Here is a 26,096-nt window from a genome sequence, read left to right as displayed (position 1 = left end):
AATCATATGGGGTCATTCAAGTATCACGTCAGCATCGATGGGGGTTTCCGATTTGCTGACTTTTGATGACAAGGTGGGGGGTTTGGATGATGTTACGTCATCAAGCACCCTTAATGAATATATGAAATATTCTTCATGGCATCTTATTCGGTGTGCCAAAAATGGAAAAAACCTTTCGATAGTTATTGGGCACCTGAACTAACATTCTATTTATTGATAAGTCCCCTACAGAGCCACTTTAATGATCTCTAAATGCTTCACGGATCCTTCAAGTGTTCTGGAAATGTTTCCAGGTAAGTGCTCTGAAACTGTGCTCGCATCACTCAAGTGATCCGTAATTTTGCCACGGATCACTTAAGTCATCTGGGAATGTTTCGCGGGTAACTTGAGTGATGTAGAACCGCACTGAGGGCCGCTGAAGTGCTCTAAAACTGTGCCCCACGTCACTCAAGGGATCTCTAAATGGGCCACAGATCTTTTAAGTGTTCTGGAACTGTGTCGCGGAAAATCTTAAGTGATCTTTGAATGTGAAAGTGATCTTTGAGGCCTACTTCAGTGATCTGAAAATGTGCCATGGGTCATTTAACCGATTTGTAAATGTGCCGCTTAGTTCATTTTTACAAAATTAGGTTCGAGGGAGGCAAGCCACATCAGATAACCTTCAGGGCCACATTTGGTCTGCGGGTCAAGGATTTACCATAAATAGCTTAAAGGGTGGGTTGCAATGAACTTTTAAAAACAAATTTTGAGTTCTTACCCTTCAAATAACATTGAAATTAACAGAAATCTATTATAATAACATATAAAGGTATTTTCTTTTGAAATTAATTTTTTTTAAATGGTTTATGCATTCAAAAATGTTTTTTTGTCTGGGGGGGGGGAGGTGCACAAGCCCCCTTCCCCCCCCCCCATATACGTTTCTGATTCTGCCAATATGTGTTAGGAGGGGGGGGGCAGTGATGATGAAATTTTGCTGACAAGGGGAAGAGGGGGTTAGACTTTTGCTGACAAGGGGGGAGGTGGTCAAAAATAGCTAAAAATTTGCTCACGTAATACTTGTACGGCCCCTATGATCCATATTGGTGATCATAGATGAAAAAAGATACAACTCATTTCATGTACATAATTCATAGAAATATGTAAATACCATACATTATGTATGAATGAAACGGTTTCCATTAATTTTGTTAGAATTATTATAATTTTTGAAAATAAATAAAACAGACAATTTTTTGAAAATGAACAAACAAAAAGAAACTAAGGTGTACAATATTAATATCATCATGTGGCAAACAGGAGTGTCGGTTTTAATAAAATATATCAGTCATTATAGAGTTATTTTAGAATTAGAGTGAAAAATACACGACAAATAAACACCAAGATGCCAGATACAATATTTTAAAAATATTTTTCAATATTAGTAACGAAAAATACAAATTTTTTAAATAATTTTTTGAAGCAGCACTCATTTTTTTTTTCATTTTTGATATCAATGGGTAGGCTTTCCTTTAATGGTAAGGTATTGCTTTGGGACTAAGTAAATGAAGTTTTTATATAAAATATTTTTATTCAGTTAAGGAACAACTAAAATTTGATTTGGTCTTATGGGATTAATAACATTGCACTGAACTTGATTTTTGTGAATGGCAATGCAGATTTTATAAAAATACAAATGTTTGATGGATAAGATGTTAGGTGTATGTAGTTGGTCAAAGTTATACTTCCATTAAAATTAGATAAAATTGATAAATTTATTTTGCATTTTTTTTTCATTAAACTTCATTAATGTTAGCGATATAGTCTCCACCCCATGCTATGAGGCCATAATTTATTTGAGATTGAATCCAGGCATTGTACAGTGTTGGTAAAAAATTGTTTACTTTCAATTTTTTCAATAAAAAAATTTGCTTAGAAAAAACTTTTATTTATATGGATTTTCCATTTCAGGTTGGAGACTATAAATTCCAAGATATTTAATAGATGAGATTTCTTCTAAGAGTTGGCAGTTAAAATTTGTTAGTACTTGACAGGAATTATCATTATATGTTAGAGAGAACTCAAAAGTTATAATATTGTCAGTCTCTTTTAATTTGAAATGCATATTTAGTTTTGTTAACATTAAATAACGTTTCCCTGAAACCAATTACATATTCTTAATAAGTCTTCATTTATATTAGTATTTAGCATATTTAACTTTGTGATAAATATAGAAGCACAGTGTCATTTGTTTATGTCAAGGTTACACAGGTCATTTATACAGATAAGGAAAAGTAGGGAACCCAAACTTGAGCCCTGAAATACACCACCTCTGATGGGTAAACTATTGCTTACTGTATCGTTGATTTTAACATATTGATAACAATTTGAAAGATATGATTTAAACACGTCAAAAATATTATCTCTTATTCTAATTGAATGTAGTTTTGTTTGTAAAATTTCATGACTTACGGTGTCACAAGCTTTTATCTAAAAAAATAGCTATTCTCTCATTACTGTTAGCAATTCTATTATAAGTAAACTTGATGAATGATATTAAGGCATTTCCACTATTAGAGTTAGGCAGAAAACCATACTGGTTTTCAGAGAAAAAATTGATTTTATTTAAATACATGAGTATAGGCTGTTATTTTAATACTTTCAAAGATTTTGAAAAGTAAAGGCAAAACAGTTTTATAGGTCTATAATTACTAAATTCATTTATATCACCTTTCTTGAAAATAGGGGTAACGATGTAAGTTTTGAGACAGGAATGTTGTAAACTGTGATGCCAAGACTACATTCCGTATGTAAATTATGTATAATACTATCACACGCGCATGTCTTAATCATTGTATAAATATTCAAGCTACTGATGTGTTGCTAAATTTCATTGGCTGTGCCGATCAGCCTACAACATATAGTTTTAAACCATTTGTTATCGCAAGCATTATGTTTTCTTCATGATTTCACCCAAGTCTTAAAACTATTGAAGAGTTGTAGTGGGAAGCCTTTTTGCTGGTAAGGGGGGTTCTCGATGCTCAGGTACGGTCATTCAAGTTATAGTATTAAGAAAAAAAAAATTTTCAGGCAGAAATTTTCATTTTAATGATTGAATGTCAGATCCAGTCCTCGTTCCCGTAGTTAAGTAAGGGAAAAAAATTCCATTGTTGGTTCAATTTCAGAATATTATGTATCGGTCAATGACTTGTGGAATTTGTATGCAGAAAAATTAAATTACTATCTGGAAAAGCAAATGAAATCACAGATGATTCAGAAAAATGTGCTACATTGATCGCTGTGCGTGGGATTAAAACGGTCTGTATAATTAGATCACTTATTGCACCAGCAACAATCAGTGAAAAGTCATACTTGGATGTTTTTTAGGGGTCCTAAAAAACAATTTCAATCCCAGATCATATGGGATTTATTCACATTTTCAATTTCACAGACAAATCCAATATTCTATTGAGGGAATAAATATGTATTTAGCTGATTTGAGGTGACTAGCAGAGGCATGCAAATTTGGAGAAACCTTGTCAGTGAGACTGCAAGATCAACTCGTATGCGGGATGAGAGACAAGAGTGTGCAAAGGTAACTGCTAGCAGAAGCAAATCTGACTTATGCAGATGCCATAGCTTTTGCTGATGTGACTCCACCGTTTCCTCATGCAAGGACATAGGCAACAATAGACTTGAAAGTCTGGGGGGGGGGCACGATGATGATGTTAATACATATATGTGCAAATGCATTAGATCAGTTGGCTTTAACTTTGACGCTAGTATCATGCCCCCTAGTATCTCTGCCCATTTGTAAGGAAAATGAATTTGCAAAATCCTAATAAGAATTTGTGTGCCAAAGCAGTTGATCAAATTAAAAATAAAAAGTTTCATCCCACTTCGCAGCAAAAACCTGAAGTGGCAAAAAAATTCAGGTTCTACTGGATTCAATTCATGCTTCGGGTGCAGGGAAAGACATGATAAGTCCTGTAGATTCAAATATGCTGTATGTAGATTATGTGGGAAAAAAGGGTATATTCAAAGGGTCTGCCATTTAAAAATATGAGGGCATATTCACATCTGCTAGAGATTTATGGTGTTATGGTGGTAAGTTACGTACATTACTCAGCTACTGCTGGCCATGTTCTTTTTGGAAATTCCAGGAATTTATTATACTGAGCATGTCATTGGCAATAATGGTACATACAAGACTGGTATAAAAGTATTTCAAGGAGCTCCAAGTACACAAAAAACAAGCACTATTCGGCGCAGAAAAATATGAAAATAGACTTTCAGAGCAGGATGTCAATTTTGGTGCAGAGTTCCCTGTCCTGTAAATAATATCAATTGATGCTATAAAAATGTATTATATTCATTTCGCCTATCTATTTGCTTGATGTAAACAAACATAGGAATAGATTAAGGGGATTAAGGTTGCTTGAGCAATCAATTGAAGCACTTTAATATGCTGAGCATATGTCAAACCCTGAAAATTCTTCCCTCAAATCTTTTTTTAAAAAATACATTATTAGTCATTTATTAATCAGGTTAGTCATCAATATTGGAACTACTTTCGATCTTCATACTGTTGTTTATTTCCATAGAAACTCCTCCATAATTGTACTTGGGGAAGGGGAGTCTGATGCTTCTTAAATACAAAAACTGCTGTTCACACAGTGGAGACAATAAATTTTGGTATATATTGTCTCCTACCAACTTCCATCAAATTAAATTTGAAACTGAAATCATTATCAACTTTTGTGAATCAACTTGTATTTACCTTATGTCAAAAAATCTGATCGAAGTATTGATTTAAATATTTTTAAATATGGTCACTTATCCAATATGTTTTGTATAAGAATACAATTTATTGGTTTCAACAAATAAATCCCAAAAAATTACAAACAATAAAAATTTTGATCAGCTTGATTCAGTCAAATAATTCAACTAAAATTTTTAACTGTGATTAACAATTGATTGATTAACTGATCCAAACTTATTGGGGGCAAACACTACTAAGAGTTATTGATAATAAACAAAGCAAAAAACATTTTTAGAGAAATGAAGCCTTCAAATCTATAGAAAAATAGCTTTGTATTGTTTCATCTGCATATGTAAAGGAATGATATTATTCCACTCTTATCTTTTTTATTTTTTTTGCATGGATATTTTATCCAATAATGAGACACCACAATATCAACAAGAAAATTAGAATTACACACAAATAGTAATCATTTGGCTTATCACAAGTACAAATCACCATTTTAACAAGATGTTTTTCTAGTTGGCCAACAGTAGTTAAAGGCTCCATTTTCAATCCTCTCCCAGTACGGTCAATCAATGTTGTTTCACCAGATGCTCTCTCGAGCCTAAATCTCAGTTTCCTTGTTAAAATCTGTAGATATCATTAAAAAAACAAATAAATAAAATAAACAAAGAGTAGAACATTTCATTCCATTAATGATATTTTAAAGAGGAAAGAACTTCTGTATATTAATGCAAGATAAACTCAGAAAGAAAAGTAAGTTGTCTCAGATGAAAATTGAACCATTGTCTTCTTTTGCAATACGAGTATATATATAAGAGAACTATCTAATATACCACAGAGACACAAACCTTCTCTTCCCTTAACAAGGATGGTAGTGTGACTTGCTGATTAGAGACATAGTTTATAGCAGTGCACTCCGCAATTAAAACAAGGTTAGGCACTAGTATATAGAGCAGGCATCTTCAACACAGTGCCCCCTGAAAAATCCAGAGTGCTTGTGTCCAACTTTGTGCTTGCAAGCACTTGGTCAATGCTACAATTAAACACCTTGTAGAAATTGCATTCAAGGATTAAAATCGTCCTGATTTCATGCATTTCTTTGATGGTACTTCTTTTGATGATGGGTGCAGGAAGTGCTCATGACTAGAAAAACGTTGAAGACCTCCGATATAGATAAAGGGGGGGGGGCTCTATTGCTGAGTTAAGGGAGGCTAAATATCTAGGTCAGAAACTATGTCTCTATTTAGTACATCATGTAACTCTGGATTTTAAGGGAAAGAGAAGTTAATATGAAGGATTTTTTTAACAGCTGACTGATGTAAAGATAGGTTTTTAGGAAAGAGAGAAAATTTAACTACCTTTGCTGGGAATCAAACCTACATCCTTTCACTTTCCGGGTGAACGTCCTAGATCACTAAACTACAAAGGCAACGAATATCTCAATCTTTTCTTGGAGCTTGTGTGCACTGAATGAGACCTTACATGGACGGACCTAACTCAGGCCAAACTCACAATTGCTGACACTGCCACTAGATGGCGACTTATCCGCGGATGATGTTCTCCACTATCCATACGAAGGTTTTTTAACATCTGGCTGATGCGAAGATATGTTTTAAGAAAGAGAAAATTTTGTGGTCTATAACATTCACCGCTAAGTATAAAGTATATTATACTACTTTATTTTTTTTATAATTTCTTTCTTTTGGTTTTTATACAGCTTCTCAACATTTGTACATTTTAATATGTTTGATGTCTGTGTAAAGAATAGTAGTATTCTTTTCCACAAGAAAAGTACATTACACTACTTTTCTTGTGGCAGAGTAGTACTATTCTTTACACAGACATCAAACATTAAAATGTACAAATTTTGAGAAGCTGTATAAAAATCGAAAAAAAAAAAAAAAATTTAAAAAATTTAATTGAAACTAAAAATTTCAGATGATTATTTCTCCAAACTATATATGTAAACATTTTAAATACCTGTAGTCCATAGCCACCACTGGGAGAATCATACAAATAGACTGGAAGCTTTTCTATCCATTCCAAAACACCTATCAATTTTCGTACCAATGATACACAGGGTGAAAACGAACTGAAAATGAATGAGAAATGAATAATTTTTTAATTTACCTTGAATAAATTGTTTAAAAGGAACACATTTGATTAAAAATTATATAAAAGCTAAAATATAAAAGTTTGAAATAACTATTTTGTATAAACAAATAATTTCGCATACGTGATATATGATTATTAGTGGTTATTATTTCATAGGGACATTCAGCAAATGTAATGAAATCAAGAAAAGGAGCATTGCATCACTTCTGGTTAACTTTTGCTCTGTGAGCCGGCACTAAATCTTGTTTGAATGTCCAAATGTCTTTTCCAAAATGCTTTTGGCACCATGGAAGCACAACAGCTTGCAAAATATCTTTCTGATAAACATGTTTCGCAAAAGGAAAAGAAATACCTAAAAATTTACTAATAGATAACGCTGTACTTATCAAACACTAGAAATCTGCTTACAAAATGAAAATAATAATCAGCCAGGGAAAAATTACATTTTATGAACAGAAGAAGCCCATTTCTATCTGCAAGGTGCAGTGAATATGCAAAATTGCAGAATATGGGCAAACAAGAATCCATTTCTACACTGCAAAAAAAAAAAATTAAACTGAAAATTCATCACTGTCGCCACAGTAAAAATAAAAAGCTACCATATTTCATACATTGCAGGCGAACATGAGCAAAAACTATTATGTAGAAGGATTTTCAAAGTGCCAATAAATTTGGTACATAAATGGCATCATTTGAACAGGTTCGGTATTTTTCGACATGTTTGGCATCCACAAAAGTGCAATAATCGTCCTAGCATACCCGGATTCATCTGATCCCTTAAAAATTACCTGCAGACAACACAAGGAAAAACACAAAGAGAGCCCTTTGAACCTGCACCTATTTTTATTAAACTATTAAAATTTCTTAACGTTCTCAGACGTGCCAATTTTTGGAATCTAGAAATCCAGAGATTCTCCCGAGAGGGAGACCCCCCACACCCACTCATAGATTGATCAAAAAAAAAATTTCAAACATTTTTTTGGAAAAAAAGGTTTTTTTCATCCTGTTAAGAAAAAGTTCTAACCCCTCTCCCCAGGCAGGTTCTGTATTGTTCCTGAGCAGAATGGGAAGACTGACATTGAATGTCAGTCTTTCCATGCAGAATAGAGAAATCGCATTTACATACAGTTCATAAAACATAAGTGTTGCCATCTTTCGCGGATGCTAATCAGTGATTAATAATCTTGGGTATAAGAACTCTTGAAAGCAGTTTTATATTTTCTTTCTGATGACATATTTAATCAGAGGAAATAATTAAAAACCTCAAAATACAAAGCTGCTGACGAAAAAACTTAAGTGTTTATGGCATGGTTGTTAATGGAATACAATAATGATTATACAGGAATTTTGGCAACCAAAGTCATCCCCCTGATAAATGATTGCCGATAAACGCTAAGTAAACAAAGTCACACCTTTGCCAGTTGCTTAAATGCGATCACCAATACTTTTTGATTCAACAAAGAATAATTATTTTCTAGAGACTTATCTGGAAATTTACTGGTTTTGTTACTAAAGGCATGCCTATAGTGATGGTGGTTTGATGGTCTGGATAAAAATTTCTATTGGCACCTTCATGTCTTCACTAGAGGTTCAGAGACGGTAGCGCAATATTTCTTTATGTCATGGGACCTGATGCCATATTTATGAACGATAATGTATAACAATTTACACAATTCGTGTTGTCAAGCATTGCGTTCAGTCTGACTGGTATGGAATGGCCATCCATTTGCTTTTGAATCAAACACAATAGAGAATGTACATATATCAAGGCTGAAACACACTACACTGACGGGATGTGATAATCACATCATGTCAAAGACATTGTGAATTCTAATTTGTGGAAATTCTGTGGCATTGAGTTATATCACGTGAAATTTCTCATATCAGAATTTTACAACATCTCTGACATGACATGAAATCACATCACGTCAGTGTAGTGTTTCAGCCTTCAGACGTCTTTGGAAGATGTTTAACTGCTTTCCATGACCCTCGAAGAAGCCTCAGTGAGCTACAAATGTCTTTTATGTGAATGGACTTCAATACCCCAAACCGCTATCAATAATTTTATCAATGGTACGGATCGATGTTGTCGAGCCTGGGTATCCAGCAGACAGTCACATTCCATATTGGCTGAGCTTTTCCACTGAACTTTTCATGGCTCAATGTGATTGATCTTTTCTACAGCTGTTGTTTGAGTTTTGATTTCCTATTTTCTTTTTGCAATTCCACCTGAGAGTTTTTTGCTTCATCCTATAACCTGTGTAAGTGCCATAGAAAAAAAAAAAAAAACATTTACTTTTATGAGTATTTTGACTTTTGTTGCTTAACCTTTGAGAGCAGTAGTGTAGTACTTGCAACCATTATCTCTTTATTCCGAAAAGATCACTGTGTGGTTCAAGATTTATGACAGAGTTCATTGTTGGCCCATTACTTCTCAAGAAGATAGGTCTTGTGGGTCCCACTACCTGTACTGTCATTGGCCAGTGGTATGAATCTCTTTGGCCCATCCCCACATCATTCGGGCACTTCAACAAAGTCAGTGTGTGGATAGCTCAGCATTTTATGCAAGATGGTGCTCCTCACCTTTTTTGCAACACCAGAGAAGCAGCTGCTGATTTAGGAAATGACATTAGCTGACATTCTCCAACAGCTTGACCACCATTCTTCCCTTATTTCGCAAAACTTCTAACTCTGGGGGTATCTCAAGAGTGTTGCATACAGTGGTCGAATCGCAAACTTGGTTGACTTGAAAGCATGCGCCACACCCACAACATTAACACTGACTTGGTCTGATCTGTCATGGAACATGCAGTTTTAAACTATTACGTCATAACGGAGAACATGGTAGACAACATATTAAGCATTTCTTAAGACAAAGGTGGTTGTTTCATGACCTCATTATTTATTGTTTCCATGAATTATAAAATTATGCCATGTTAGTTATGTCATTTTGCACTGGTTGACTATTGTTTTCATTATGCAAGCAAATCTCACATGCTTGAAGATTGAAGCGCCATCTGTCAGTAAGTTAGTAAATATTTTTTTCCTTCGTCAAACAAAATTCCATTTCTTTAGGGTGATTATGCTATTTGATTCCCCTTGTCACATTTTACTGGAGAACGATTGATCCTAGAGGCATACTTCCAATTAGAAAAATGACCTAAATAACATGTAGAACTCAAATACACCATTCCTGTTGCAAGGGGTTAAGTATTTATCAAAATAAAACAATTATCTCTTTATACGGATACCCTGCCCTCAAAAATCTAATTAGAAAGTTGTCCTGTCTCTCCTGAGGCCAATAAAAAAATTTCATGTTTCTAAGTGCAATATTCACAGAGATATTTGAATTCAAGAACTATAGACCAATCAGTCTCCTTATCTCTCTCTCAGTAATTTATAAAATCTTCACCAAAGTGCTGACATACAGGCTTGAATCCAAACTGGACGAAGCTTAACCAAAAGAACAGGCAGGATTTCGAAGTGGATTCAGTACAATGGATCACATCCAAACAATCAGGGAACTTATAGAGACACACAAGGAATATGAATTACCATTGTGTATGGCTTTCATTGCTTTTGAGAAAGCGTTTGACTCTCTCTCTTCACATCTGCTGTTGTTAAAGCTCCACATATAATTGGGGCAGAGAAGACTTACATCAATATCATCAAGAAAATATATGACAAAGCAACAGCAACGATTCATTTGTATAAAGGAAAAGCAAAAATTAAACTTGGAAAAGGAGTCAGACAGGGTGATACTATCTCACCAAAACTCTTCACAACTGTTTTAGAAGTATTCAGAAAACTGGATTGGGATAAAAAGGAATTAAATAAATGGAGAATTTTTCAACCATTTGCGTTTTGCAGACGACATTGTTATCAGCAGTAATCCAGACGAACTAGAGGAAATGATACAAAAATTGGTGAAGGCAAGTATTCAGGTGGGCTTGAAAATGAATCTGCAAAAGACTAAAGTTATGTTCAACTGCTTTTGCGTTGAAGAGGACAATCTTGCTCAACAACACAGAGATAAAAGAAGCAGAAAGCTATGTATACCTGGGACAAGAAATTACCATGGACAATGGAATCATTAATGAAATAAACAGAAGGATCAGGATCGGATGGAGCACTTTTGGCAAAAACTAATTCTGAAGTCACATGCTATTATGCCTGAAAAGAAAAGTTTTTAACCAGTGTGTGTTACCAGCACTGACTTATGGAGCTGAAACATGGACACTCACAAGCAAAACAATACAAAGGCTACAGACAACACAAAGGGGCATGGAAAGATGTATGCTAGGCATCACAAGGAGAGACAGAAAACGAGTCACTTGGATAAGGAACCACACAAAGGTATATGATATCATGGAAAGAATTAAACGTTTAAAATGGAAATGGGCTGGACATATTGCAAGAAGATAGACCACAAGTATTCTAGATTGGTACCCCCGAACGTTCGAGAATGCAACCCTATGCAAGATGGATTGACGAGATCAGGAAAGTGGCAGGAGTCAAGTGGATGGCTAAAGCATCAGACAGAGCAGAATGGAAAAATTTAAAGGAGACCTTCATCTCCAGCAGTGGATTGAAAATGGTTGTTAATGATGATTTGAATTCAAAAATTGGAGAAAAGTGAGGAAAGAACAGCATAAATCTGGGAAAGCAGCATTATCCATTAGTTTTCTTTTAAATATGCCCTAGGACCATGATTACCAACAAGGGGTCAATATGATTTTTAAGGGGGAGGACAATTTGATTTTTAATGGGAGCAATTAAGATTTATGAAAAATCATATTTGATGAAAAAACAACTTCAGAATTTTTTAAAATTTGATAAATATAATAAATGATGAGATAATTCAAGAATTAATGAAAATTCATATTTAATGAGAGAACAATTGAAGAATCAATGAAAATTCATATTTAATGAGAGAACAATTAAAGAACCAATGAAAATTCATATTTAATGAGAGAACAATTGAAGAACCAATGAAAATTCATGTTAAATGAGAGAACAATTGAAGAACCAATGAAAATTCATATTTAATGAAAAAAATTTCATAATTACATTGTGAAAAAAAATAACTACAATACTTTTTCCAAGTAATTCTTTTATTAATTAAAATTACCAATAATTGACTATTCGTAACACAAACATATACACTTATTAACAACCACATCCACTTGAATTTAAAGTAGCTGCAATACAAAGCTTCAAACACTTTATAAAATTAAGCTTCGTGCCACACCTCTTCGTTTGAAAGTTTATCTTATTCCTCACAGTATTTTCTTCAGCGACGTCAAACTTTGGTAGCTCTTAGTACATGCCGTTCTTCAAAATAGACCACATGCTATAATTCATCAGACTGAGATCAGGGTATATGGTGGCCATTCAGCAAATGTGATGAAATCAGGAAAATGAGCCCTGCACCACTGCTGGCTAACTTTGGCTCTGTGAGCTGGAGCTGAATCTTGTTCGAATGTCCAAATGTCTTTTCCAAAATGCTTTTGAGACCATATAAGTACAATAGCTTGCAAAATATCTTTCTGATAAAAATGTAGATCAATTTTGACCTTTCCCCCCACAAAAATGAGAGGTCTCTCCATTGGGACAAATTCCATCCCAAACCATAACAGATTGAGAGTTTTGATGTGATTGCACAATGGTCGAATTGAAAAACGAACATTTTGATGATTGTGCACTTGTTCAATTGTGAAAAGTTTTTCATCTGTGAAAAGAATGCTCTCCATCAATTATCAGTGGCCTGCCATAGCAGTGCACATCATCTTTTTAGCTGTACAGTCAAACCTCGTTAATGAGTCACTCTTGGGAGAGCAAAAATATGACTTAGTAAGCGGAGTGACTCGTTAAGCCGAGTAAGCCATAGCTGTGCCAATTCCAATTGGGAGTTCCAAAAAGTGACCCGGTAAGCAGAGTGACGTGTTAACTGGGTGACGTACTAACGAGGTTTGACTGTACTTAATTATTTTCATCAGTAAATTGTCACTTTCAGAATCGGTAATCCATCAGTCCCAGTTCTTGTTTTGCTATCGAACACAGAATCTCGGTTAATACCAGTTTCACAGATGATCTTTCTCATTGAGACTTGCATTCCAAATGACTTTTTTTTTTATGAGCTGGCAGTTCCTAGTTTTTTTGACAGTGCTTTTTCCTTCTCAATCTGGATGATCACCAAGCTGCTTAATTGCCCTTGAGACAAGTTAACAGGCAATACCAAGAGATTTTGCAATGTCACCCCAATTTTGTTTGCCCTTTTGATAAAATGCAATGATTATGACATGTTATTTGAATTTTTTTGCAATAAAGTAAAATACGCAAAACATTTATTGAAATCACAAATGATATTTAAAAATATGTTCTTTAACATTATGACAGCAGAAAAGAAAATTAACCAAACTTTCAACAGTCAGGGCATTAGAAAATTTGTATAAAGTTATTTTTTGTCACCCTGTAATGAGAAAATTACCTCAGCATAAATAAAGTTCTTCCAATAATATAGGGCTCCCTATTTAACTCAAAGAGTCCTGGGTCCTCACTGGGTCCTACTGTTAAGACGCCACTGAGTGAATCAAGATACCACAGTATGACCTCTTGGTCATTGGGCTTCATGAAAATTTCTTTATGGCCCACAGTCTCAAAGGTTGAAAACTTCTAATTTAGACCAGGTTAATACTCTTTTGGGCTTCTTGTACACAGATGGGAGCTCCCTTTTAGATGATAACTATATGTTACAGACAGAGAACAGGAATCTAAGCAGGACTTACTTTTTTGTGGGGGGGCAAGCACACTGGCTAATCTGAGGTTTGGGGGGGAAGTCAGAGAATCTCTCCAAGGAAATTTTGAGTTTTTAACCTTCAAAAATCATTTCAAAACTACAGAAAATGATTACAACAGCAATCAAAGAATTTTTTTTCAATATTTTAACTTTTTAACAATTTTCAATAATCTCATCAGGAAGGGGAGGGGAGCTGCATGGGCTCCATTTCTCCCTGTGTCTCTTTCAAAGTGGGGAGGGGGAATCTGGATTTTTTAAGATTGTTACATGGGGCATGGAAAAAAGGTAGGGAGCCACTGCTCTAGGATCAATGGTTTGCCAGTAAAATGTGGCAAGGGCAATTAAGTAATCACCCTGTATATATATTAGCTACTCTCTGAAAATAGTAATGACAATATGCAAAATATAAGACTTCAAATTTAAACCTTGAAAATTATTTCGAATATGTTTACCAAATTATTTTCTTCCAAGACAAGAGAGAAATTTAAAAAAAAAAAAAATCCCAAAGATTACCTGCTCTTGTCTGGAATCTCAAAGAAATGAGTTGATATTTAAATAATTCAAACACAGATTAAAATTCTGTGGTCGAATTTAAAACCTTAGAACAAACACCATTTTAAAGGATCACAGCCATAGAATCCAATAAAAGAATATAACTATGAGTAACTAAATGTGCACATGGTTATATATGTGTAGGGCAGTGGCTCTCAAACTTTAGTCACCTGTGGCTCCCCAAAATAGTTTAGTACAGGGGTTCTCCAACTGTGACCCTCTAACCTTTGTCAGGGGGCGCCACGAAGCGGTCACCCTGACAAAGGTTTTCCGAAAATATTCTTCGTTAAACAGCTCTGAGAAGCCGGTGGAGCTTGCAGATAAGCATTGAATAGGAAACAGGGACGCCGCGGGTGTAAAAAATTTGAGTACCCCTCTGGTTTAGTTAGATATTTTCACTTGTAAAAGAACCACTTCAAAGCATAAATAGGAACACAAATCAGTATTTCCAGCTTGCCGTGACACCCCTGACAAAAGTTGGCGATGCCCTTAGAAACCTCGATGCACACTTTGAGAAACATTGGTATAGGATTATTGAAAAACTTTTGCTCAAATTTAGCATTTAGATATATCTTTCTAAATGCTATGCTAAGATATATCTTTCATAAATTTGTGTAGCTTGGTAGCTGCTTACGCCAGCTGCCCCATATGCCAGACACATATCTGCTAATTGGGGACATGCAGTGTCATCTACCAACTCAGGGGAATCCTTGGGGTGAACTTTCGTGCATAAAAATATATTTCTTCAGCTATTCCCAACCTTACATCAGAATCTGAATGAGAAGTTTTCAATCATTCTGTGTATTTGTATAGCAGCTGATGTTAATTTCTGTATTTTCCAATGATGACAAAGGGAGAGGGGGGTTGAATACATCATCAAGCACCGTTTATAAAAATATGAAATATTCTTAATGGCATCTTAGTGCGCGAAAAACTGGAAAAACCTTTCACCAGTTCATGAGAGCACCTGAAATAACTAATATTCTTCCGATTGATAAATCCTTTAAAGAGCCACTTTAGTGATCTCTAAATGTTCCATGGATCCTTCAAGTCATCTGGAAGCATGTCCGAGCCACTCAAGCACTCAAGAATTATGTTGCAGGCTACTTAAGCACTCTGCTCTGGAACAGTGCTACGTGTCACTCAAGTGATCCATAGTTGCGCTGCTGATCACTTACGTATTCTGGGAGTGTGCTGCGGGTAACTTGAGTGATATAGAACTGCACTGGGGGGGGGGGCACTTGAGTGCTCTAAAACTGTGTCATAAGTGTTCTGGAACTGTGTCACTGGCCACTTAAGTGATCTGTGAATGTGCTTAGTTCATTTTTACAAAATTAGGTTTGAGGTAGCGGACACATCAGATAACCCTGAAGGCCACATTTGGTCATCAGGTCATGGGTTTATAGCATAAATGACTTAGAGGGTGGGTCACGATGAATTTCTTAGAGGGATTTCAAGTTCTTAGCCTTCAAATAGCATTGAAATTAACAGACATTGATTATAATAATGTACAAAGGTATTTTCGCCTGAAATTTTAATTTAAAAAAATATATTTTGCATGAAATTTTTTTTTATCATCTGGGAGAAATGGGCATGAGAACTCCATGCTCGACCCCTTGCATACATCTGATCCCGATATGCATTAGAAGGTAGGGACAGAGCTGACAAAATTTTGCTGATGGGGGGCGGGTCAAAAATGGCTAAAAATCTGCTGATGTAATACTTGAATCACACCACTCCTAATTGAATGGAAATAGCAATAAAGATTCAGATAAGACAAGTCTAAAATTTTATGAATTTCATTTTTAGGCTTTCAAACAGCTGTTTTGAGTATTTTACTTTTTCTTTAGATGAATTTTTCTATTTGCAATTTTCTCGAAAAGGTATTAAATTTATGTAAATAATCGGTTATTCATTATGAGTCACACCTTGTTGAATAGTATGGTCAGTAGCTATGGCAAAGACCAGGAGTTTCTTTGCTCCTTGGTGTTCATTCAACGGTTCTCAGAAATGTTCAGTCTAGCATTTTTGTACACCTGAATGAACGTGTTGTTATTCGGCGCCCATTTTGAAATCTGCAGGGAATGACAAAACATGCTTCTGTGTGCATACAATATAGTAAATTTCTTCAGTGCTTCAGAAACTCAGTGTTAGCAAAAGGCTTTTCATTCGTGTGCAGCTTTGAGGGAACGTTTGTCCTCAAATAAATGCTTACTTAAAAATGCTGCCCTAGATGTGTGAGCTAAACCTAATATCACATTTTCAACCAAAGACCAGGTTTTCAGAATTCAATGTATTAATAAGTTATGGTTTAATTGTAAATAAAACATGCATGAAATGAATGGGAGAAAAATACTATGAAAATATAATAAATAACTATGAAATAAACTGTAATACAGTAAAAACCTCTCTTTTACAGACACCGGTGGATCTGTAAAACAGGAGTGGCCATTTTCAGGGGTTTGAAATAAATACCTTTATTATACAGCGAAATCCAGTTTTAACTAATATGTTATAGCAAAAATCTTGTTGCAACAAAAACTTTTCTAATCCTCAAATAAGTATATATAAGAACAATGTATTGTGAAATCCAATGTTGAGAAATGAAAAATCTGTTATAACAAATTAAAAAACAAGTTTCTGAAAATCCAACAAAAGAGTACAGAGCATTTCAAAAATGATCCTGTAAAATCAGTTTCAGAGAATTAACTTGCTGAATTGTTGGGGAAAAAGGGTTGTTTTTTTATAGCTTGCGAAGAGAAATTTAAACCAATATAGTGCATGAAAAAGAAATAAAATCTGTGGTAAATGTTAGGAATGTTTCATATTTCTTATGTTTCAAAATGAGTAGCCTCAAAAGAAAACAGTTTTCGATCAAAGAAAAACAAAATCATTTCTGAAGTTAAGATGCTAGAGTAAACAAACACTTAAAACTCAAACAGCAGTTATAGGATTCCATACAAAAAAATAGACTTTTAAATTTTCAACACGTGGACGTAGCTATCTTTACAAGACATTCTGGACACTTATTCCCGAAATGTGCCAGTAACCATGCATATGAGAAAAGACTTTGGAATTTGCATGTGCTTTTGGATGCAAAATCTTTCAAGCATTTCGCTCGTTTGAGCATGCATATGCTTTAGAGGAATTTCTTGTTTTCTCAGCTTCTCCAATACTTGTATAAAAAACAATATGGATTATTTACCTCAATATAATGAGGTAAATAATCCATAATATGTGAAGTAAGTAAATACAAAAGAAAAATTCAACATACATTGATTTGAGTTATTTTTAAAATTTAACTTTATTCTTTTTATTATCTAGAAAGTAAACAAGTAATTTTTTCCATGGAATCAAATTCCCCCACAACAGAATTCTTTTAACAAATTTAAAATTTGTAAAATCAGGAATTCCGTTATAAAAAAATTTCATTATAACGAAGTGATTTTTTGAGTCCCTTCGAATGTTATAATTGGATTTGACTGTACAAGGGGAAATTATTATTTGGCCATAAAAGAGACCACATTTGAGAGGTGTCTGTTAAGAAAGGTTTTTACAGTAGAACTATAAACTGTAATGAAACTAAGTAAAAATATACATAAACTGTAATAAAATTTACTAAAACTATTAAAAAAAAAATTCTGCAATGACAATTAAAATATACTGGAAAATTTACCTTACCCATGAAAAAATGTCTGTTCATGGAAACATTTTGTAAAAATCACCACACGCTGCTTTTGCAATTTGTTTGAATGACAAGAAAGAATTTGACTTTCACATTTCTTCCACATTTCATATGAAAAAAAAGAACAATGTCATCAACTGAAAACCATTCATAAAAATAAAAAATCAAACTAACATTTAAAACAATATGGGCAGTTACACTAACATTTGAAAAAATCTGCACAATTAGTTTCAGCTGTATTTACATGCAAATTTCCAAGAAAAGGTATTTCCTATTTATATGAAGTCAACCAGAATGACTTCATATGGGATGAAGTCAAACCTGTATGAAATAAAACAATAAAGGACTAAGAAATTATTTTCTATTTTATAATGGTGGCACAATTAACTATTTATATATGAACCCACCAATTGGCTCATTTGTTTCCCTGAAGGAACTATTCTTTGTTTTTCATAATTTCATAAAATTGGTTTTTCTGACAGAAAATGTTTGTGTTAACTGTAAGACTGGGAAATATTGAGTTTTACATCTTAATACATGATCAAAACCTATGTAAGTTAGCAACCCATGGAACAAAAATTTTCTGATCAACTCAGACAAGATGGTCAACATACAACAGTAGTTCTCAACATTTGAAAACCTGCAACCCAGGTGATTTCTTTTAGTAAGTGGGAGGGCTGGTCATACACATGACTAACAGGAATAAATGAGAAGAATGAAATTGTAAATCAGTCATTTCTTGGTTTGAGGGAGATGTCAGGATGTCAAAATTATATCAGTTTGGTAGTTACGGATAAAGATGATAGAAAGTCATGTTGATTAGAGAAAAAGATGTTTATTTAATCAAGATGCGAGCGGATTTTCTTGGCAACTATGTGCTCAAAATGCTTGTAGCAAGTAGAGGTGATAGCGACGGGTCTGAAATTAAGGGGATTTGAAAGAGAACCTGATTTATATGAATTGTGATACTTTTATTAATTTTTCAGTCAGAGGGCTATTTAGATGAGTTTAATGAGACTTTGAAGATAATTAAAAGGTAATTAGAAATTTCATCAGCACAAAATTTGAGAATATCATTTGGGATCCCATCTGGGCCAGTGGAGTGGGGTTTCAGTTAAAAGGTTCAGAAAGCCTGCTTTAGAGAAGACAGGACTATTCTTGAATAATGACTCGGAAAAGTAGTACTGAGAAAAAGTGGGGTCAGAGGAAATAAACTGACGAAAAAGCCAGATTGAATTCTGTGGCGATATCAAGGTGAGAAGTAGGGTCGATGGTATCAATTTTAAGGGACGATGGGTCAGCTGATTTAGGGAAAAGAAAATTCCAAAATTTTGAGGGGTTATTTTTCAGGTATTGAGGTAAAGAGTTATTTAGGTAATTTTGTTTTTTGGCAAAGGATGAGATCTTTAAGGTCAGGTGTAGAGGCTGAGATTTCATTTCTGAGAAAAAGAGAGTTATTGAATTTAAGTTTGCAGACATTTTGGCGAATACTTCTTTTTAAATGGATAATATCACGATTGATCCAGGGATTAAAGACACATTTTGAAGAGGTATTTCTGATGGGAAAAGAAGCTTTGCATTTTTCAATAACAGCTTTGAATTTACTCCACAGAATATGAACGTCATTTGAGGAAGATGATGAAACGAAATGAAAGAAATGGGTGCGAAGTAACTGTGCCACCAGTGTTACTGTTGTGGCTGATATCTCCCATAAGCTTCATTTTAAGTGTCCCCTTGCAATGTCAGTTTCAGACATTCCTGCTCTCACATGCATCACTAGCAATCTGGGTAATGTAGAGTACTTTCACTATTATATGGTATAAATTGCAGTAATTATATGGTGTAATAGCAAATTTTATTAAATTTAAAAAAGAAAAATGTATCTAATAACTCAATTTTGAATGACAGTGTGAACATGCACTTCATTTTCTTTCTAGTCCTCAAGCTCTGCCACAAAATCGGGTTGGAAGAGATCTTAGCAACAGGATAAATGCAGTGGCAGAGGTATGGTGTTCAAGTCATTCTTATCATAAGAATTTTCCCAACTACTATTGATATTAACTATATTTTTTCATTTAGAAAAAACATTCACATATGTCTAGGGTAATTATAAACATTTCAGATTAAACGTTTCAAACTTGAAAAAAGATAGAAGAAAACTTATTAGAACCCTAAGATATAAGAATTTCTGATCAGGTTCAATGTACATAATACTTATTTTTAAACTCTTGAACATGTTGTCGACAACCCACTAAAACCACGAAAGTGCAAGCAGTTCTTTTGATAGCACATACAAAGGTTCAATTTCTAAAAAAAATCAAAATTTCAATGTTGGGAAAAAGGAAAATGAAAGGGTGTGAACCTCAAACTTTGAATTCACCATTGAAATCCTGATTTCAGATTGGAAACTATATTAGAAGAGAGGAGATGAAAATACTACCTTTCCTTCTATTCAAAACACTAATCTAAGTCATACATCAAAATTTTCAAGGTTGACATATCTCTTAGCTTCTGTGTTGATAACATTTCTGAATTAAAAAGCAACTGCCATAGTCAAATCTGAAAAGTGATGTTTTTCCCTATGCCATGGGTCTTATTTAAAAGGCGTTAAATTTGACATCAGATTTAGAAAGAGCAAGCATGATTTTGTGAAGGAACATTACAAGTTTTCAACAATTAAATTAAACCTAGTTCAAAAACAAAAAAACAAGCTCACATTTTTTCCAAGCAGCTTGAGTAATGCCTGAACTACTCCTGTAGCATGAAGTTCATATGCTGATAATGCTCTTTCATCATGAAGTAGAACAGCTAATTCAATAAGGGCACCCCATAAGATAGTTTTCCACTCATTGGACTGAAAAGATATATACAAAACATAAATACAAACTTAACACAGGGTATGAAAAATGTCACAGTCAGTTTAAGCTTTTACTGACTGGATGATAGGTACCATTCATGAGCATAATTGGGGAGAAATTATTAAAGTAATATCTAGAAGGTAAACTGCATCCAGACAATGACCAAAATAAAAAAATTTCTCGAAGATAAGTTACACCTTTGTGCATGTTGCATTTATATTTGATATTTCAGACTAACACCATCACACACTGCATTTCAAACACACCATAATATACTGGGCATAGGAAAGTCTTTCTGACCTAAAATAACTTTTTAACAAAGAGAGCTACAGCTATGTCATTTAGATAAAGGTACAGTAAAATGACTAAGCCAGATTTCTATCTTCCTCAGACAAGATCCAGTCCATAGGCTTTTGCTATTATGCACAATGAAGATTCATCAATTCATCCACAGTTAACTCCTGGCCATGTTACTTCAGTAATTCTTGAATGTCCTTCTCATTCACCTCCAGTTCCAAGGCACAATCTCTTCGACAACTGGTAACGCTTGTTCATGAGCTAGCCCCTCATTGTGTTCAATAACGCAATCAGCCCAAAGTTTAAGTCCAAGCAGAATTTAAGTCACCCCAGGCTATATTGCTGATTTTGAGGCAGTACATGATGTTGAAATGTTTTTTCCAAAACTCTCAGAGGGTAAGGTTTGTTCCCTCCTAGTTCGTTGGTGTAAAGCTTTTTGAAGTTTGAAATTACATATTAGTCCATCTGTTGGGAGTAATGGAATGATGTTACGAGGAACTTGATCTCAATGAACTGGAATTCCTCCAGTAAGTCATCCTTAAGGCTTGGAGAATGAGCATTATCCTTAAGGCTTAGAGAATGAGCATTATCCTTAAGGCTTGGAGAATGAGCATTATCCATAACCAGCATGACTGAGTGGCAGATTCTTTTCTGAAAGATATTTTTCACTGAAGGACAGCAGACCTCATCGATCCACTCAATAAACAAGATACGAGTGACCCAAGCCTTGCTGTTTGATCTCCACATAATGTTTAACTGTCTCTTTTGCACCTTGCATTTCTTGAAAGCTTGTGAATTCTCAGAATAGTACACAAGTAGAGGTTTTACTTTAAAATCCCTGCTTGCATTAGCACAGAACAAGAGGGTGAGACAGTCTTGCATGGGCATTGCATTCTCTTCTGCTGTAATGTAGGCCCTCTTCAGCATCTTTTTCCAGAAAAGCCCCGTCTCATCCCACAGTTGAAAACTTGCTGCGGCAGATAACACTCGGAAACCATGAGCTTGTTGAACTCTTAAGCTGCCTTAGCATCCGCATAGCTGCATCTCCATACCTCAAAAACCTATGGATGCCACTTCTCTTCTTAAAGTTTTTTAACGATTCCCTGCTCACCTGAAAGCCGCCTTTGTTTTCTGTTGACACACCTGGTAGTTCGTCTACGAGATCAACGTACATAAAGTCTTGGCTTGTTCACAGATAATGTTCTCAGTCACAGTATCACCAGCTAGTTGCTTTTTATTGAACCACATGAGCAGCAACTTTTCTACTTCCTCCAGCACATGGTTCCTTTCATACACTTGAAACTCCTTTTGTTGTATTTAGATCTCTTCTTTCTTCTTTAATATTGTGCAAATCATGGATGTAGACTTCTTATAGGATCTTGCAATGTCAGCGACTCCCATACCTTGCTGATGCTTTTCGATTTCTTTCTTAAGTTCCAGAGTAATCATCTACGGCTTTTCTTTTCAACCTTCTTCATCATGGAGGCCATCGTCGGAGCACAGGTACTTAAATAGCAGAGTCACTACACTTGGACACAGAATAAAAAAAATCTGAGTGCACATATCCATGATTACGAGATTACTTTTAGTTTCATGTCATAAACAGTCAAGCTCACACGTGTTCATTTTTCGAGTGAGGCACGCTGACGGCTCTGTTGTTAAGGGAGTCAAAATTTGTTCAAAATTTTTGCTTGTTATGTGAATTGCCTGTTAACCGAACCACTTGTCAACCGAAGTTCCACTGTACCAAAATAATGAATCCTTGAAAGAAATATGGAGATGATTGAAAAAAGTGAGGAATTTCAATTACTAATATCAGAAAATTTTCATTTTCATGCTTTTTTTTTTGTTTTTCCTGTGATACAACAGAGAGAGTAACAATTATGTTTATTAATTACTATTCAAATTTCTTAGATTGGAGCTATATCAGGGCTGTAACTAGGCTGGGGCAACCAGAGCACTGCTCCAGGGCTTCCTTTTACGAAGAGCCCCAAAGAAAAGTCTGCCCCATGGCCCTGAAAAAGCACACAACGGCCCTGAGCTATATATAAACTTTAATTTTTTTATACCCCCACTACTGTGTCCAATTACTGTCCAGCGAGTTTGATGAGCTCCCTCTTGAAAATTTTGGAGATCATCATCAAAAGGCAGTTTGTGAAGTGCATAGATGAGAATAAAATTGTCAGAAAACCAGCATGGGTTCATGAAAAGGAAGTCATGTGTAACAAACCTCCTTTGCATCTACAATCATGTGACTAAAGCTTTGGGAAATGGCATAAACGTTGATGTTGTTTACCTTGATTTCCAAAAGGCATTCGATCAAGTCCAACATGGTAAACTTTTGAAGCATTTACACGAGATTCGAATTGGAGGCAACTTGAATTGGATAGAATTGTGGTTGAGAGAAAGGTCACAATGAGTTATGGTGAACGAGAAATTTTGTAATTGGACAGGTGTCAAAAGTGGAGTTCCCTTAAGGAAGTGCCTGGCCCATATTTTTCACTTTTTATCAATAAACATGATAAGGGTATCGATAGGATTGTTAGCAAATTTGCAGATGACGAAGTTAATGGGTGGCGAGCAATAGGGAGATGCTTGAGAGACAAACTTGAATATGATTGCAGCATGGGCTTTAGTGTTGATAAGTGCATGGTCACTCATTTTGGTTCAAACAACCAACGTTTCATCCATGTGTTGAATGGTATTACTATCCCGGATGCAATTAGGGTCATCGATTTGGGAATTCTCATTGATGAGCAACTTAGGTTTTCTGAACATCGTTCAGCAGTTGTCAAAACGTGAATAGAATGCTCAGTTTCATTCTTAAAAAGGTCTCTTTGTGTTCTCCTGGAGTCATCCTTCTGCTTTTCCAAGGCTTATTTCGTCCTATACTGGAGCATGCCATTAGGTTTTGGTGACCGTACCTACAGAGGGACATAGACTTGGTTCATGGGATGCAGAGAAGAGCTACGTGTGGCAGAGAAGAGCTACTACACAAGGCTTGAGCTATGAAGAAAGACTTGATTTCTTGAGCATGTTTACATTAGAGGAACACAAGTGTTGGAGGATATGATTTAAGTGTTTAAAATTTTCAGTGGTACGGATAGGATGGACCATTAGTTATTAATACACCAGCAATCTCAATTACTCTGACAAGGGGACACCAGTATCATTTAGTAAGGGACAATTCCAGGTTGTGATGTCACAAGGAGTTTTTCAGTAATAGAGTTGTTAATAAATGCAATAGCTTACCTCTAGGGGTTGTGAATTTTAACACAATTTATACATTTAAAAAGTAAGATAGGCATGGTGGGATAAATCAAAAAGCTACCCATACTTAAATAAGAACCATAATCTTTTTTATGGGCAGTGTATTATAAACTGAAGAGCCAAAAAAACTGGTACAGGCATGCGTATGCAAATAAAGAGATATGGAACCACTCAGAGTACGGCGCTGCGGTTGGCAACGCCTATATAACACAAGTGTCTGGCATAGTTGTTAGATTGGTTACTGCTGCTACAAAATGGCAGGTTATCGAGATATAAGTGAGTTTGAACGTGGTGTTATAGTCAGCGCACAAGAGATGGGACATAGCATCTCAGAGGTAGCGATGAAATTTGGATTTTCACGTACGACCATTTCACGAGTGTACCGCGAATATCGGGAATCCGGTAAAAAATTAAATCTATGACATCGCTGCGGCCGGAAAAAGATCATGCAAGAACGGGACGACTGATGAGAATCATTAAACATGACAGACATGCAACCCTTCCGCAAATTGCTGCAGATTTCAATGCTGGGCCATCAACAAGCGTCAGCGTACGAACCATTCAACGAAACATCATTGATATGGGCTTTCGGAGCCGAAGGCCCACTCGTGTACCCTTGATGACTGCACGACACAAAGCTTTACGCCTCACCTGGGCCCGACAACACCAGCATTGGACTGTTGAGGACTGGAAACACGTTGCCTAGTCTGACGAGTCTCGGTTCCAATTGCTTCGAGCTGATGGACATGTACGGGTATGGAGACAACTTCATGAATCCATGGACCCTACATGTCAACAGGGGACTGTTCAAGCTAGCGGAGGCTCTGTGATAGTATGGGGCATGTGCAGTTGGCGTGATATGGGACCCCTGATACATCTAGATACGACTCTGATAGGTGACAGGTACGTAAGCATCCTGTCTGATCACCTGCACCCATTCATGTCCATTGTGTATTCCGACGGACTTGGACAATTTCAGCAGGGCAATGCGACACCCCACACGTCCAGAATTGCTACAAAGTGGCTCCAGGAACACTCTTCTGACTTTAGACACTTCCGCTGGCCACCTAAATCCCCAGACATGAACATTATTGAACATATCTGGGATGCCTTGCAACGTGCTGTTCAGAAGAGATCTCCACCCCCCTCTTACTCCTACGGATTTATGGACAGCCCTGCAGGATTCATGGTGTCAATTGCCTCCAGCACTACTTCAGACATTAGTCGAGTCCATGCCACGTCGTGTTGCGGCACTTCTGCGTGCTCGTGGGGGGCCCTACACGATATTAGGCAGGTCAGTTTTTTTTTGGCTCTCCAGTGTATATTATAATTGTTTTGGTGATATATTTTTATATTGGGTAGTTTGGTGACATTTTGACATCCATATTTTTTATGGGCATAATTTTTCAGCCACCTCGTTGTGCAACTTGCTTGTTGTGGCCTTTGTACTACTACATCTTCCTTTGATTAATATTTATTTATTAGTTCGACCAGGAATTCCTAAACTTATTTCATTTGCAGCACCCTCGGTTGATCTCTGGGCACAGCACCATAACAGCTTATGAATTTGATTCAAATTCATTTTGAATACATGAAAAAAAAAAACCAATTTATATGACCTATCTAAAAAATTCAATAACAGTATAATAGCGCATGTGTGGCTGAACCATGGAGAAAAGGGAAAAAAATGAGTGACTTTAATCTCTCTCTCTCATCTCTATTACTTTTACATTTAATATAATTTCATTCCTTTCCCCCCCCCCATGGTATCTTGCA

General features: G+C 35.5%; 1 protein-coding gene across 1 annotated transcript in view; it reads right to left on the bottom strand.

The window, feature by feature from the left end:
- Ufd4 (ubiquitin fusion-degradation 4-like) overlaps positions 1–26,096 on the bottom strand; it is a 222,932-nt gene that overhangs the window by 128,220 nt on the left and 68,616 nt on the right. The window contains exons 16-19 of the mRNA XM_089233406.1: positions 20,612–20,749; positions 17,892–17,992; positions 6,725–6,836; positions 5,237–5,371 (exon numbers count right to left, since the gene is read on the bottom strand). Of these exons, the coding sequence (XP_089089532.1) occupies positions 5,237–5,371; positions 6,725–6,836; positions 17,892–17,992; positions 20,612–20,749 (486 nt within the window). The remainder of the gene's footprint in view (positions 1–5,236; positions 5,372–6,724; positions 6,837–17,891; positions 17,993–20,611; positions 20,750–26,096) is intronic.

The sequence above is a fragment of the Pholcus phalangioides genome, unplaced genomic scaffold, assembly GCF_987345545.1.
Source record: "Pholcus phalangioides strain wild (caught in Gottingen) unplaced genomic scaffold, Ppha-v1.0 ptg000007l_1, whole genome shotgun sequence".
NCBI classification, from domain to species: Eukaryota; Metazoa; Arthropoda; class Arachnida; order Araneae; family Pholcidae; genus Pholcus; species Pholcus phalangioides.
This window is presented reverse-complemented; position numbering and strand designations above follow the sequence as displayed.